The following is a 15978-nucleotide window of genomic DNA, read 5'->3' as shown; positions in this document are numbered from 1 at the left end:
TGATGGAAAAGGAATATATTTTGAAAAATACATTCTTAAAGATGAAATTCCAAATAAGGCCAGAGGGCCTCAAAATGATCAGATTCCAGAGGATGAGTCCTTTAGTGGAGGAATTTCAGTCCAGATCTCAGAGGACAAACATAAACAGGGGTATGGTGATGTTCAACAAAAGGTTCTGTTAGAAAGGGGTGTTGTGGAGAGAGGGAAAGTCGAGCTTGACAGTGACATTCAAGCAACAATTTGTAAACCAAGCCATGCCATTCCTTTTGGAAGCAAAATAATGCCTTCAGCTGCAACAAGTGATACCACTGAACAAAGAGAAGAAGAAAATGTACCTGTAGAAACAACTGAGGAGTTGCAAGAGCAATCAAGTCACGAAGTGTTTAATCAACTAGTGGATTATCAGAGAGCTGAATATCGAAGAGCTAGCAGTAAACTGGAAGAACAGAGTGAAACAACAGCAGTTCCTGAAGTGGAAAAATATGTCGCATATGTCCAGACTCCTGTTGAAGACAGTGAAGATGATCAGTATACCCAGGAAAATCTTTCGCTTGTCCCTACCATTCAGCAAACAGAGAAACCAGACTTGGAAAAGGCAGACCAGCAACCTGAAGTTTGTGAAGATCTCGCTGAGTCAATGGACTATGATGTGATTACGCAAGAAGAACTTTTACAAGATGAAATATCATCTCAGTTCACACATGAGGAGCTATTATTTGATGACAGGGACTCTTTTGAGCATGTTGGTGATAGTTATGAATTTGTTAATGAGCCAGAGCAAAGAACACCTGTTGAGCTTGAAGATTCCGGCTTTCTGGTGATGTATCCTGAAAAATCAGTAACAACTATTCCTCAAGTTGAGAGCCCACAAAGAGAACTGAAGAAAGCACAAGCAGACACATATTGTTACAACTGCAAATGCCCGATATCTGCTATTGACAAGCTTTTTGGAGAACACAAAGACCATGAAGTCACAACACTAGATGAAGCTGCAACAAAGATGAAGGTAAGAATTAATTTGGGTGAGGGAAGGAGCCACTGAAGCTAATTTTTCCAGCTCTCTAATGTTGTCAGGGAAGAGGCTCCAGGCAGCACTCCAGAGGCTAAATCACAGTATCCAATGGTATCCTGGGGTGCATTAAGAAAAGTGAATCCAGCAAGTTGAGGGAGGTTCTCCTCTCCCTCTCCTCTGCCCTAGTGAGACCCCCTGGAGTGTTGTGTCCAGTTCTGGGCTCCCCAGATCAAGAAGGACAGGGATTTACTTGAGACAGTCCAATGGAGAGCTATGAGCATGATTAAGACACTGAAACAGCTTAGGAAGGAAGGCTGAGAGATCTTGGGCTGTTTAGTCTGGAGAAGACTGAGAGGGGATCTTATTAATGTATATAAATATCTGAAGGGTGCGTGTCAAGGAAGGGCAAATCTCTTTTCAGTTGTGCCCTGTGACAGGACAAGAGGCAGTTGATATAAGCTAGAACATAGGAAGTTCTGCCTCAACATGAGGAAAAACTTCTTTACTGTAAGGGTTGCAGAGCCCTGGAACAGGCTTCCCAGAGAGATTGTGGAGTCTTCTCCTCTGGAGACTTCCGAGACCCATCTGAATGCCTTTCTGATTGAGCTGCCCTAGGTGGTCCTGCTCTGGCAGGGGGATTGGACTCAATGATCTCCAGAGGTCCCTTCCGACCCCTAACATTCTGTGATTCTGTGATCTGTAAAATAAAAACTGTTCCTTAATATCTGCTGGAGATCTTGAAGGGAGACCATCTTTTTAAGGTATTCTCTAGAGTCCTAGGCTTGCTAAACTGATACTTCTATTTGTTCATAAATTTGAATGAGCTCATTTATATGTAGCTGTTTCTGGACTTCACATCTTCTAGCCTGCTCACATGTGTGAGTTTGTTCTGGCTTGTATGTGTAGGGGCAGAAATGGGAAGAGTATTTATTGTTCCTGTGAAAAGAATATTTTAGTAACAGCAGCTCATTCCACTTGACATTGTACATATATGTGGGGACCAGTATCACCATACAGTATTTCCCGTCCTAGTTACATGTGTTGGTTGCTTGAAGATGTTAGATGAGTTGTACAGTTTACACTACACAATTTTTTTGAAACTCCATCCTCATTCTCTGGTTCATGTTCATCTGTGCCAATAGTGTTTTAGGTGAGAGTTTATTAGCAAGTCCTACTTCTTCCCACTATCTCTAAGCTGTACCACTTCAAAGACAGATAAAAATGCCCTCCATTTCAGTGGCCTGGTCCTTTGCTATGAACTTTAGTGAAAATGCTTTTGTTTATGTGGAAGATCTTCTCCCTTAAATTGCAGTTCTGCTTGTGGAAACTGCATATATGTGATGTCTCACTTTTCCCATATGAGGTTTGCTCATGAACTACTGTATAAATACTCCTTTCTTAGTTACCAGCTACTTAATCTCACGTCAGTATCTGAAAGAAGTCTCTTCCTTGGCACATGGTAATGCAGATTTTGTGTCATTTATTCAAATTCCAGAAATACTTGTAGCAATGGGCTATATGTTATCTTTGTGTTAACTCATATGCAAGAAAGAGAAATTAAAAGTAGGAGGAGTCCACATGGCAGTTTCAAGTATCATTTACAAACTGTCTCCATGGTGTGCAGATGTATCACAGCAGAGTTGCTTTTTATATACAGCCATTCATGCTTGACTTAGAAGTGTTAATTAACCACCAATAAGTCAGAAATAAAGTCACAGACCCAGCCATCCCTTGAATATACCTGCATTGCAGTGAGTCAAGTTAAGCCACAAATAAACATCCCATGATATCTCTCCCTGGCTGTGGAGAACAGACATGAAGCCAGTGTTGAATCTGACCGCAACACAGGCACGGCTTCTAGGGTTTCTAGCTCAGGGCTCAGCTTACTCTGAGACAGCATTTCTGTAGCTCTTGTTACTTCTCTATAGCTACGGAGAAAACATCAAGATCGTTGCATTAATTTTAACTGTAGGAACATAGCTTTACAGTAAATGAAATGTGATGGCAACTCTCAGGTTTTATAGGTTATCTTGACAAACAGAAGTTTGCAACTGAATCTTGGTGTTTGGTCCTAAATATTTATAAAGTTAACTTCAATTGTACAGTCCAATGTGACATTTATAATTAATGGAAAGTTATATGCTAGGTTTCAACAGATGTAGCAGTAGAAGTTTGCCATAATAGGAAGCTGTTACCAAAGGAGGTTAAGCTTCCTTTTAGATTTATGCCAGATAATTAAAACTAAGTATTTTTATAAATTATAAATTGCACCTGAGCAGATGATCAGCTTGTTTTCATGCAAGGTCAAGGACTAAGAAAAAGTTCTGAGTTGTCTCTGGTACCTGTTGTCCCTAGGACTGCTTTATTTCCATATATAATTCAACCAGTTATTGTGATTAATTCTGTTTTATAGAATATATCTTTAAAATTCTAATTTAACAATAATTATGCTGCTTAATCTATTAGCCTCATAATTATCTGCATTATCTTTCTTTTATGGCAATCTCTTAAGGACTGTCATGAGGCTTTAAGTATCCCCGGTCTTTTGTCTGCACTGGAATTTGTAGCATTCAATAACTTGTGTAGACACTCAGCACCTTGTTGAACTGAGAGCACATTTTTTTGTTTGGAAACAGTTTTGTGACTGTTCCAGTAGCTATTTCTGTGCCTATCTTTGTAGCCAGGGAGATACTTGAACTTAATTTAGCACTTGTTCCGATGGTGGCTCGTGGCAAAATAAAAATATTCATCTAAAATAAGTTCCACATGAAAACGTCATAAAATATTTTAAATTTCAGGATCGCTTAGGTGAATTGCTAATAGCAGTGGAAGAAAAGTCAATGAAGATTGAAGGGTTTGTAAGTGATATTGAATCACTATTTAACTCTGTAGAGGTAAGTCCAGTGTTTAATCACACTTGTTTTCTTTTAAGATATGCTTGCCTGCATTAGTATCATCATTGCTTCCACTAACACACACTGTTTCTCCAGTATTCAAACTGACCTCTCGGGATGGAAGGTGTTGACTTTAGAGGAAATCAGAGATTGACATTTTCCCACACACTATTGCATAGTGGAATATGTGACTGTGAAACACTGGAGGAGAAAGTTGCCTGAATTTTGTTTATGCATGTAAAAACTGACACTTTCTTTCTTTAGAATCCGGTGTGAAGCATCTAAATGAGTTGCCCAATGTCTTAACCTCTTAATGCCCAAGTTCTTAAGCCTTGAGGACTCTATTAATTTTGGTTGAACGTATGAATTTTTAGCTATTTTGTAGTCAGACTTCCTGTCTCAATGCTTAACTATAGAAGTTCAATTTTAAACACTAATAGTAGAAAAAACAAACCTGCCATTTTAAAAAAATGTATTTTCTAGTATTATTTCTCCCAGATGAGCTTGCTTATAGAAATAAAGTTCTCTTTTTCTTAAGATGCCAGGAGTCTGGTGGATGGCTCATGTATGGTAATTTCTGTATGTTCATTAAAATTGCAATTTTATTCTGCGTATCAATTTACATTTACTTTGCAGGAGAACAGTAAGAAAAATGCAGAGTTATTGGAAAAGCAGAACGAAGAGATGCTTAAGAAAGTGGTAGCACAATATGATGAGAAATCAGAGAACTTTGAGGAAGTGAAGAAGATGAAAATGGAGTACCTGTATGAGCAGATAGTTAACTTCCAGCAAACTGTTGATTCAGCAAAGGAAACTCTGGAGACAACAGTAAAAGAAGTGGAAGAACTTGATGGATTTGTTTTCCTAAATGTAAGTAAAAATGGCTTTCATACTGTAGCATTTATGATATCGGTTAGGAAAGCACTTATACAGTACCTAGGCTGAGGATAAGTTATTTACCTTTCTACTTTTGTTAAGATAGCTAAGTCCTCCAAGCTCAGCTATTCCATTCTAAAACTGCTTGATCATTTTCTTTTGTCATGTGAATGCTCAGAAAGAATTGCAAAGATGATGCATAGGATGAAAACACACCTTATCCCATTAAAATGGTTCTGTTTTGTTTTGTAAAGAGAAAGCTAAGAGACACCAAAAATTTATCTAGAATTCCACTGAAGAGTAAGAAATGTCATAAAAGGTACTACTATATGAAAAACAGAGGTGAAACAAGAAGCTGTAATTGAAAATTATCTAAACCAGAAGCAGAGCTGTTCTTCAGTTCTGGGTGGCTGGTTGGTTTTGTTTTGTTTTGTTTTATTTAAGGAGCAGACATAGGCAGCAGTTGTGCACTAAAATTACTGGAGGCTGTGATAAGTTTTTACTGCTGAAAACCAGTGAGTGGTTGTGTGGTGCTGAGTTGCTGGCTAGGGTTCAACCACAGCAGTGGGCAGGGGTTAGGAACGTGCATGTGAGGAGCACATCTGTAATGGTCCTCTCTGGATGTAAAAATCATCCCATCATCACTTGAGTTACCTTGCTCATGCCATCATCAGTCATAATGAATGATGGTTAATTGTGAACAGTCTGTGTCCTCCAAAATCGTTTCTGGGACAATAATCTTGTACCTGTATGGAATTAGCATGCAGTCTGGAAATTGCAGAGTTGCATCCTGGGATGCAAGAAATGAAAAGGTCAAATTACTGTCTAAAGACTGATTGTTCATGCAAAACAAAACAGCTTTCCAAATACAAGTCCCCAGCCCATATGCCAGCACTTATGCAAATGGTGGAGCAAAATTTGGATCTCTGCCCTGCTCTGAGCTACTCAATGAACGTCTCAGTATCCTGTAACAAAGTTAATGCCATGAGAGACTGGCTAGTTTGGAATGAATGAGAAGTATGTCTTATTTTCCTGAACTTTGTGAGGTGCTGAAGCAGTACTTTGGCAGCAAGAGACCTTCATAATCCAAAATTCCTTTGTGAGGTGGTAAGATTATTAGATTCCCTGCCTCTTTCTGTCTGTGATGAAGGACTGGAACTTTTCTGTCCGTAAGTCAAGAAATGTTAGTTGAAGATTCGTGGAACATGAGAGAAAATTTTACTCCGTGAGTACAAATCTCACGTAGGTTCTAGTAACCAGAAGTTATGAAGAAGATTTCACCCACAATTCGGATTTAAGTGTTCTTGGTGTGCAAGTGATTTCTTTGTATAAATGCTTTGGTTTAAGAAAGTATTTGACTTTGCTTTCATCTTTAAACCTGGATATTGAGTACTGACTCCTCAGGAGTTTAAAAGCAGATTTAGACTGTAATAGCCTGCTAAGCCAGAGCTTTGAAGTGGAATATCCTTAAGGAACTAAATTCTCTGCTGGTGTGAATGACCAGCATCCCCAACAACATCAAGTCAATGAAGCCATGTGGATTTTATGTTTGTAGAGAGCAGCAAGACTGTTAGGTGAGTGGCTCTTCAACATTTTCAGTGTTTCAAAAACTGTTAATACATTTCTTTCTTTCCTCTTTTAGTCCTCGAAAGAATTGCATAAAAGGTATATGAAGTATGGGTTAAGTGCACTGTAATGACTACTAGGCCTAGCATGCTGGATGCTTCATTTAGTAATTGCAGGCTTTGATAATACTCATAACTACTTTTCTAGATCTTGCAAATAAATTGAGATAAGAAGTTTTATACTTGTTGCTGAAACTGACTGGTTTTGAAGTGTTTTGCATGTGTTCTGTAATATATCAAATTAACAAGTAGCATTTTAAAATCTGAGCTCAATTTTAAATCCCTACACAGACATTTTTAAACTTCCTTTTAGTTCCTTTTAGTTATTATTATGCACACACATACTTCAGAAAACATGTTAACATGTTAGATATCACAGGAACATTCTGTTTTTTCATTACTCAGGTTCTTTTTACCTCATTTCTGAAAGATTGTAAGTCAAAGTATCACACATGTGACTGGGCTTGTTGGGCATATTTCTGAACAAAATTCCAGAAAAAAAAATGAAATTAAGTAGCTTTCAAAGGCTTACCAGAAGACTATGGGCTAATGTTTCCCCATTCAGCATCACCTGATTGAGGACGTGTCAGAGGTCTATTGCCTCTCTACAGCTGCATCCTGGCCTGCCTGCATGCACCAATAAATGCATGCAGTCACAAGCAGTTCTCTGCCACGTGTGAGTTCCTCAAGGGAGCCTTTTTGGTGAGACCCATCCTTTAGAAAAGAAGTCTTCAACCATAAGCCCATATCACCCCAATAACATTTGCAAGGTGAGCTCCAAATACTCAGGCAGGCTGGCTGCAGGCTTCTCCTCTGCAAGCCCCCAGCCCAGCCTGCTTTGCCCACACCACCACCGTGGGCTTTGCCCACAGGGCCCGAGCACTGCACGGTGCACATCAGAGATACCCTTGTCAGTTCCAGTACCAGTCTCAGCCCCCACAGCGATGCGCCTGCTGACAGGTGTTGGTGGCCTGGGGGGTGACAGTGATGCCAGGGTTCCAGTTCACAGTCAAATTACAACCTCCAAAGACTGGTCAAAAATGAAGGTGCCAAACACCCCTTCCTGGTTCCCACTAGTCTGCAGATTTATGGCTGTGCATTTGAACTCCCCTAATATAAGTAAAAATGTGAGAGTCCAGCCACATTTCTTCACTTAGCTTATTGCATAAGAATAGAGCAGGTATAATGTAATGGAGCTATTTCCCAAGGCTTCTGCATACTTGGTCTTTATTGGTTAACTTACACACTAAACTTATAGTTTATTCTATGTTTTTTTGCATGGGTTTGGTTATTATTTTTATAATACCTGACTTGCTAAAAAAGGCTAAGTACAAGTGTATATAAAAATGTGTGATTTTCTAAAGAAAGTGTAATTTATATTTATTGTGTTGTGTTATGATTATGTGTAATTAAGTACTTTGGTGAATGAAAAAAGAAGGGGAGAAGGGTAAAATATAGTTGCCTTAAAAAAAAATAAAATCTTTTGCTTCCTTGAAGCTGCTTCTGTCTCAGATTTAAAAACATGTTGATTTGTTTTTCCTATGGTGAACTAAGCAAATATGGACTAATTAAGTGGGTTCCGTCTTCCCTCTCATGTTTTTTTGCTTGTCACAAGCAGCTGCTTTACACTACATCTCTGGAGCCAGCAGCTGCAGTTTAGCTCTGAGGTTTTTAGCCTTTAAAGGTACTGTGTTAGTATGTTCAAACCCCTGTGCTTTTGAAAGTCTTGCTGAGAACTTCAAATTCTCACATGTTCAGTGTACACAGACCACGTGCAGTCTTTCTGCACTCCTCATCTGAAGTAACAGTGTGCTCCAAGTGTCCACAATCAGGGAAATGCATATTGCCCTCGAGTTCTTGGGAAATATTTTGAGAAGTGTTATGTTGCATGGTCTTTCCTTCTGGCCTTTGGAAACTGACACCACCAAATGATTTTTTACAGCTCTGTATTTTCTTTCAAATAGGTTACTTTCTGCAATGGATACTACTCTCTCTTTAGAAAAAGTGCCCAGTGCTTTTTCACTGTTTGAGCACTATGCGGACAGTCCAGGACAAAGCAACCAACACTCTGTAAAACATGTGGCTGGTAAGCATCTCTGAATGTCATCTTTACAAAAGCTAACGTTTTGCAACAATTTGGAAATTTTATGAAGCTAAAAACAGAATCTATTTGAGATGCATACATTTGCAAATGATGTAATCAGCAATCGGATTTGAATGCAAAATTAAGTCTAATTATGCACAAGTGTTTGGCTTATAGTAGGAGACTAAAATGAGCAACAGAGGGAAAAGTGCTAGCATGGGGGATACTTGCAATACTTAGGATATCTGTACATCAGACTAGCAGATCTCTACCTGTAAATCTCCCAGGGCTAAAGAAGTTGCTGTTCGCTTGCAGGCAGGAACAAAGGAGGCAAGGAAAGGGTCTCCTGAGCTCTCTTCCTTCAAAGGTGACAGCCCTAGGGTTGCTGGTGTGGGAAGGAGAGCAGGGGGCTGTCTGATGGTCAAGGTCCCTGGACTTGAGCTAAGTAAAGGGAGGCACCTGAGACACCTCCAGGTTGTGAAAGGAAAGAGGTTAGCTTAATACTAGAAATGTGCTGTGTGTCTTGGTTTAGTTCCCAAACTCTCTCTTACAGTCCCATGGGTTCAACCATTCTTTCCTTCTGGGCTGCTACCTCCTGGCAGGGTTATCCAGGAGGACAGACCCATTTTGTCAGCATGCTGTATTTCCTTTTCCCACAGGTTAGTCCAACATATTTTCCCCCAAACTGCTGAGATCTGCTTTTCGGTTAGATTTGCTTTAGCTACACTGTTTGCTGAACACCAAATAGCTGCAGATTAGTTTGTTTTGACAAACTGGAAATTAATGACTGTCTACTAGCAATAGACCTTCAAAGCTCCTCATCCATTATACTTTATTTTCTTCCTCTTGCTAAAATGCCCAGTTTTCATTCTTCATTTCCAGTACCAAGTATTTCAATTGCTACGGTGATTTTTACTTTGGTGAGCAGTAGACAAAATATGTATATGTTGTTTTTTTCAAGATTACACCCTTCCTGAAGGAAAATAGAAGCAACTGCCTACATGAAAGTTTATCTGGAATTGAACACTTGGAGTACATCATTTATCACATACTGGAGGCTAATATCAGACACTCAGAATTTTTTTTTGACTGAAGCCATTTGGTGAAATACATGTGAATTTGCCAAGTTTCTCCAATCCACATATTTTTCCTTCAGAAAATAGCCTTTTACCAAACAATTTAATCTAACTTGATTTTCACCACCTCAGAAACATCTTTCCTTCAATATGCCATCCATTTCCGCATTTTCCATATCCACTAATGAAAAACCCTTTTCCATCAAATTCTTCCTCCTTTCACATCAGCCACCCCATTAAGAAAAGCATTAGCATAAAAAAACCCTTGCAGCATGCCATTGAGCATATTGGAACTCAGGCTTTACCTGGGCAAGAAGAGTGGGCACAATCTAAAAATTGAAAAGTTATTACTTCCAAAGCCTGCTGTGAGCCCTGCCCATTTACACCAGAACACAAGGACCTTTACTGATTGTAACAATGTTCTATTAATGTCACAGGGCAATGTATCCGCTCCCCTTCTTCAAGTCCACAAAGCCAAGAAAATGTTATTTCTCATGAGACTGGAAAGGGGTAAATATCCATAAAATATTTGGGATTATTATTTTTTCTCCTGGGGTCTGTGGAGATTAGGTAGTATGAAGGGAAAATTTCCTTACACCCCAGGAGAAAAAATCACACTTTCTGTTGAAAAATATGATTCAGTCAAACTTGTGGTGTAAGTATCTCATTTCTTTGTCAAAAAGTAATTTTAAAAGGGATCAGTGCCTTGATAAAACACACGTCCTGTTTCTGAAGAGAATTGTTCAACTTCTTCCTTTAAAACTACTTTTAAAAGTTTTTTTCATGTTATGCAACAGGAAATTAGAAATCAAATATTTCTCAATATTAACAAACTAAACTTTTATATAGATTTTTTTTTCAGAAATTTCATTAATTAAGCTAGCTTCTTTTCAGATTTGGCATAATAATAAGTCTTGCAGTTGTGGGTTTTTTATGACTGAAAATAAGTTTTTCTAGGCAACTTCGGGTGGGGGAGGGGAAAGGTTTCCCCACTTTCTGGAAGTCTTTTCCTACAGAAGATCGATTTTTAAATTCACCAACTCTAGATGCAGTCAAAAGACAAAATGCAGATTCTTTTTAGCAATGAGAAGAACTTTATTCAATGGGAAGCAGATGTAATCCTACTGTACTGGTAGCTCTCCATATAAATCATCAGGAAACAGCCAGCATCTGCATTTGCCTTGTTCATGCCACAGGGGATCATCATCATTACTGTGAAGATAACTGAAAAAAAAGCAAAAGCTTTCTGCTGAGATTCTAAGAGAATTCATGCAATATGGAAATGTACCGGGTGAAGAAACAGAATAATGTATTTTCATTCCCTGCAATCACTTTAACAATGAACATCTTTTGGGGCTTTTTGCTTCTTTATTTTCCCTCCCTCTCTTTTAAGCCACAATAGGAAGGGAACAATATCTCATCAGGGATGGATCTGTACCAATCAGGAGACAAAATTAAATAAAATTTGGGGAACCTTGGAGGTCTTTCTGGTTGTCCCATGATGTTCAGGTGCTTTGGCACAGCTCAAGTTCACCTGCATACCAAGGATCCTTTGTCCACTGGATCTGTGGGGAAAATGACAATGCCAGGCAGGATACAGTAGGAATCCATCTCTAAGCAGGGGCAGACCAGGGCTGCATGGAGCCTCCTGATCCTCAGGCTGGTAGTGCAGGAGCTCTGAGGCTTACTTTACCTATAGCATGTCCCTGTTTCTGTCAGCCACTGTGGATTTAACTCACTGCATTAATCTCTTCCTGGTGTGGCAGGTCCTTTTCTCTGCTTACCTTTCTGGGATCAGCTACATACATGTCTCTCTGGAGGAAACTTTTGCTCTTCTGCAAGCTCCCTCTCCCCATCAGTGAACGGTCTCTTGTTGTTTGCTACAAACAAGTCTTTTCAGTTTCCACTTTCATGAGCATCCTCTTCATAATGTGTCCTCTCATCTGGGGCATGTTCTGCAAGGCAAGGTCAGATGGTGGAAAAGATGGTCACCCAAAGGACCCTGCATTAGTCCCCAGGATCTTCTGGCCTTTCTGAGGAGGTGGCCTGAAGTTTTCAGGAGTATCCTGGGTTTCATCAGCATGTGTGCCTCAAAGTGGAGTGCAGAGCTGGAGAGCTCTCTCTCTGCCTGAAGGAAGCAAGTTGCCTGAGAAAAGGAGAGGGATCACTGGCATTTTATGTCAGCTTTGTGTGTTCACATTTGCCACAGCCCAGAGTTGAGCAGCTGTGCCATGACTCACCTGTGTGATGAGACTTAGAGGAGGACCCCAAGAGTTGGGCAGGATGTGAACACAAGCTTTGCTCTGGGTTCAGGTGGTCCCAGTACTAGGACTGGATTTTATTCTGTTCAGAATGTAAGGGAAATGAACAGATTCCAATACTAAACAATTAATTTTTATGTTCCTCGTTTAGGAGGACCTGTTGCTCTGAAACTGCACCAGTATTATCTATATTTCATGTACTTGGTGTACTTACTCTGTGAAAATAAGCAGCCTGGTGACCTCAGAAACCTGTATGTAATTTGGCTGAAAGAACAGGAACATGAATAACTACAAGAACTTTCCTCTCAGTCCCACAGACACCGACTGTCATACCTCAGGAACCAAATTCAGCCACCAGCACCTCCATTGCTGTTTACTGGGCAGTGAACGACGGGGATGCCATCGACTGCTTCCAGGTCTACTGCATGGAGGAGCTGCAAGCCAGCAAAGATGCAGGGGGTGTGTAAGATCTCACCTTTTTGTCACCCAAAATACACAATATGTATGACAGTCTCTAAAGTGGAAAGCAGTTGTTTGCAGAAAAGTAGCAACATCTCTGTTGAGGTGCCCTTTTATGAATTAGCCTGACCTTTGGAGAGGATGTGTCCATGATGCCCCATGGATACTCGTGGGAATTGCTAAGAGAGCTCCCAAAGGAACAGGCTTCATTAGATTTTTAGAGCCCTGGAAATATGTCCTAATAAAAAATTACAGAAAAACATAATCAGTATTTCCCCAGTATTTCCACTTGTAGACAAAGATATTTTTTTTTTAAAAAATTACATTAGAATGTTTAAAATGTAAATTAAGAAATTAAGAAAAAAGGATTTGCATGCTCATTCTTTAAAAACCTCACTGATCATAAAGTCCCTTTAAGCAACTGGGCTCTGCACAAATCCGTGTGTGTGTGTCCATGTGAAAGGATGCTAAGGGCTCTTTATAACACTCCATTGTGAGAAATTGTTAGGTTATGCAGCTGTGAAGCCAGGGTTGACAACTGCTGATTGTGTGTTCCAAATTTACAGCCTGGTTCTCAGAAGGACTGGGGCCCATAAACTCCCCCTGTCATCAGTGGCATTTGACTGCACTCAATTCAAGGGCACATCAGAAAGTTTCTGTCAAAGCTGAGTTAGAGTAAAATTAGGAGATCTCTACTAGTAATGCTTTCTGGATTTTTTTGATGTACTAGTTTTCACATATTTGTTGAGAGGTGCAATCACAGGCTGTACCCGTGCAACATGTGAGTGTGACGTCCTGTGCATGTGTGTGTTCCTCTTAGCTTTGGTGGAAGAGTACAGGGTGACGGTGAAGGAGAGCCACTGCATTTTGGAGGACCTGGAGCCAGATTGCTGCTACAGTGTGTGGGTCATGGCTGTGAATGGCACAGGCTGCAGCTTACCCAGTGAAAAAGCCATTTTTAAAACAGGTATGTACATGTTTTTGCATTTCGTTATCATTTTGGCATTTTAGTATTTTAAGTTTTAGGTCCTTACACCAATTCTAGTTGCTAGTGCTACTGAAACTGAATAAACTGTTTCATTTCACGGTCATTTCCCTTTTTACTGAGAGAGAGCAACATAATCCTCCTGGGAGGAAACTAGAAGGAATTCAGATTTGAAGATACTGCCAGGCCTCGTGACTGGGACACTGGGGCAGCACATGGATAATTTCTCTTCTCTGTGTGCTGCAGTGCTTTGGGAAAGCCACATGGCTGCTCCCAACTGCTTTTTCTGTGGAAAACAAGATGACAACTGTGTTTTTTTGCCTCTCTGCCATCCTCCCAAATCTATATTGCACTGATTTAAATAGTGAACTTTTCAGGGGAAAGTCTGCTTTGCCAATGTTACATGCTGTGTCTCTCTCAGTGGGACACAAAGCTCAGGTGCAGCTGAGAGGCTCTGCTGCTGTTTAAATTTTATAAATTGAGTTATTAGATATCTATTGTTTATGAGCTTTAATTTCTTTAATAATTTGTACTGACAAAACTATTGCTTCTTGAATAATGAGCAAGGTGAAGCATCTTGTGTCTGAGGCCCTCTTGCCTGATTATTTTGTTATTACAGCATAAAAACAATCATTCCATTCTTGCAGTCACAAAATACAGACAAAGATATTTAAAAATTTCACCATGTAATCTCTCTCTACAACACTGAGCGCATCGTTGCAATCACTTGGCAGCAACCCCAAGTCTCTCTCTTAATCCACTGGACTTCAAAATTGTTGATAATTCTCCTTGATATTTAATTTGCTATTAATATTTTTAGCAAAGACGATTTTCTGGAGAATTCAAAGTAGAAATTCAAATTTTATGGCTCTAACAATGTAATTGTGAGTGTGGTTGTCACGAACCAGTGATGTGACCATTAGGGGTGAGAACATGGGCCATTCTCCACAATGGTGCAGAACTCCTGCAAAGTGATCATAGTTATAGTTAATATAGTCAATATAGCTAATAAATTATAATTTTAAAAGGGATTCTCACCTTTCTGAAGATGGTTGTTGGGGTTTTTTAAAGAACTGTCTTTGTGTTTTGGCATCAAACGCATCATTCATTTTCCCAAAACTGAAGCCTCTTGAAGAAGTTAATTTTCTGGAGTCTTTGATGCCTTCCTTTGGCCTGCTTCTTTAAGAAAACACATAAACTAAATCAAATAAGGGTTCATTAAACACTTCACCTCAAGCTGAGGTGAACACCCTCTGGAGTGCACTAAGCCCCAGACGGACTTGGGACACTGCTGAGCACCGACTGAGCACTTAACATCAGAGACGGAAAGATGAACACTGGTAATGGAAACATATTTTTTCAGTGTGAGCCTGGCTACTTTGATATAAAGCTGGAATAGTCTGATTCTTCAAGTAGCCCAATGAACTTAGAAGCAAGAATTTAGAGAACTTATTTTTAATAGTTCAGATTAAAAGTCTGCACATGCAAAAAAATAATTTGTAACTTGAAGTTACAGGCACATACACATTAATAGTGGATCAAAGCTGTGCCTGTCCAGGTGTTTAGAACCCCCACAAGATGTCACTACTGGGAGGGCACCCGTGGAGGTGACAATGGGGCTGGGGAGTTGCAGGGAATGCAGGCAGGTGCTGCTGCAGCATCCCCCCAGCCCCTCCCACCTCCTGCTGCTACATCTTCCAAATTCACTGCCTGTCCTCCCCTCCCCTGGGGAACACGATGTTTCCAAGAATTATTTTTAGTGAGAAAATGATGCTAAGGCAACAAATATCCCTCTACCCCGACTCCTCCCTGTGTGTCTCAAACTGGTTTCCGTGCAAAGGCTCTTTGCAATCCTAAAGACATAGGAGTGCATGCACCTTCTGTTCCTCCAGTGTGATTCTCACCATGTATCCATCTGAGGGACAGAGTAAGAACTAACCCCTTTTACCAGGAAATCAGATACATATTCTAACTGCTGCTAATTTATTAAGAATTCTCAGAAACACAGGAACAACTTTTCCTGTTATGCTGACTCCATCTACTCTTTAGACAGAAAATTTCAAATAAATAAAAAAAGCCTTTTTGTGTCTTATGACATGCTGTTTGCATCTGCCTAAATGTGGGTATATGTCAGTTTCTGAACACAGGTATTAGGGGATTTAGCTATTAATTTTTAATTCTTTAGAAACAGACTTAAAACCAGACAGACAATAATCAAATATGTCTGAAGAGAATTAAGGGATTATTGCTAAGGGAAGCTCCACAGTTGTATTACCAGATGAGAATCTACCCTACAGATTTTCTTCTGCAGAATATCTAGATTAGCTCTTCCTCTATGAAAACATTAAGCACATCCTAACATGAACTGCTAAGTTCTTGATTTTAATTAAATCAAGAAATCTATATGTATTTGTGGATGTTTTTCTTTCCTCTTCTACTAATAAGAAATTGATTTTCTTACAAAACAGAATTTATCTGGAATGATGGTTGCATTTCTATAAAAGTAACTTGTCAGGAAATGTTATAATTTCCACTTCTGTCTTAAGCCTCCTATTTGGATCCCAATGTCTTTAAAGGCAAAATAATTTCCTATTACGTTTTTTAAATGAATAACCCATCTTTTAAGGATTGGTATTAAGAGTATTGCCATGAGCTACAACAGCAGGTTATAAGGTTTGTTTATGTTGCTATTCCCTGGAAAGGGAAA

General features: G+C 39.6%; 1 protein-coding gene across 1 annotated transcript in view; it reads left to right on the top strand.

Annotated features, from left to right (window-relative positions):
* CMYA5 (cardiomyopathy associated 5) overlaps positions 1 to 15978 on the top strand; it is a 45772-nt gene that overhangs the window by 18069 nt on the left and 11725 nt on the right. Inside the window, 7 exon segments of the mRNA XM_010005421.1 lie at positions 1 to 1006; positions 3811 to 3906; positions 4543 to 4776; positions 6425 to 6447; positions 8372 to 8493; positions 12137 to 12286; positions 13107 to 13253. The exon segment at positions 1 to 1006 is cut by the window's left edge and continues 15 nt beyond it. Of these exon segments, the coding sequence (XP_010003723.1) occupies positions 1 to 1006; positions 3811 to 3906; positions 4543 to 4776; positions 6425 to 6447; positions 8372 to 8493; positions 12137 to 12286; positions 13107 to 13253 (1778 nt within the window).

The sequence above is a fragment of the Chaetura pelagica genome, unplaced genomic scaffold (assembly GCF_000747805.2).
Source record: "Chaetura pelagica isolate M959 unplaced genomic scaffold, ChaPel_1.0 scaffold37, whole genome shotgun sequence".
NCBI lineage: Eukaryota > Metazoa > Chordata > Aves > Apodiformes > Apodidae > Chaetura > Chaetura pelagica.
This window is presented reverse-complemented; position numbering and strand designations above follow the sequence as displayed.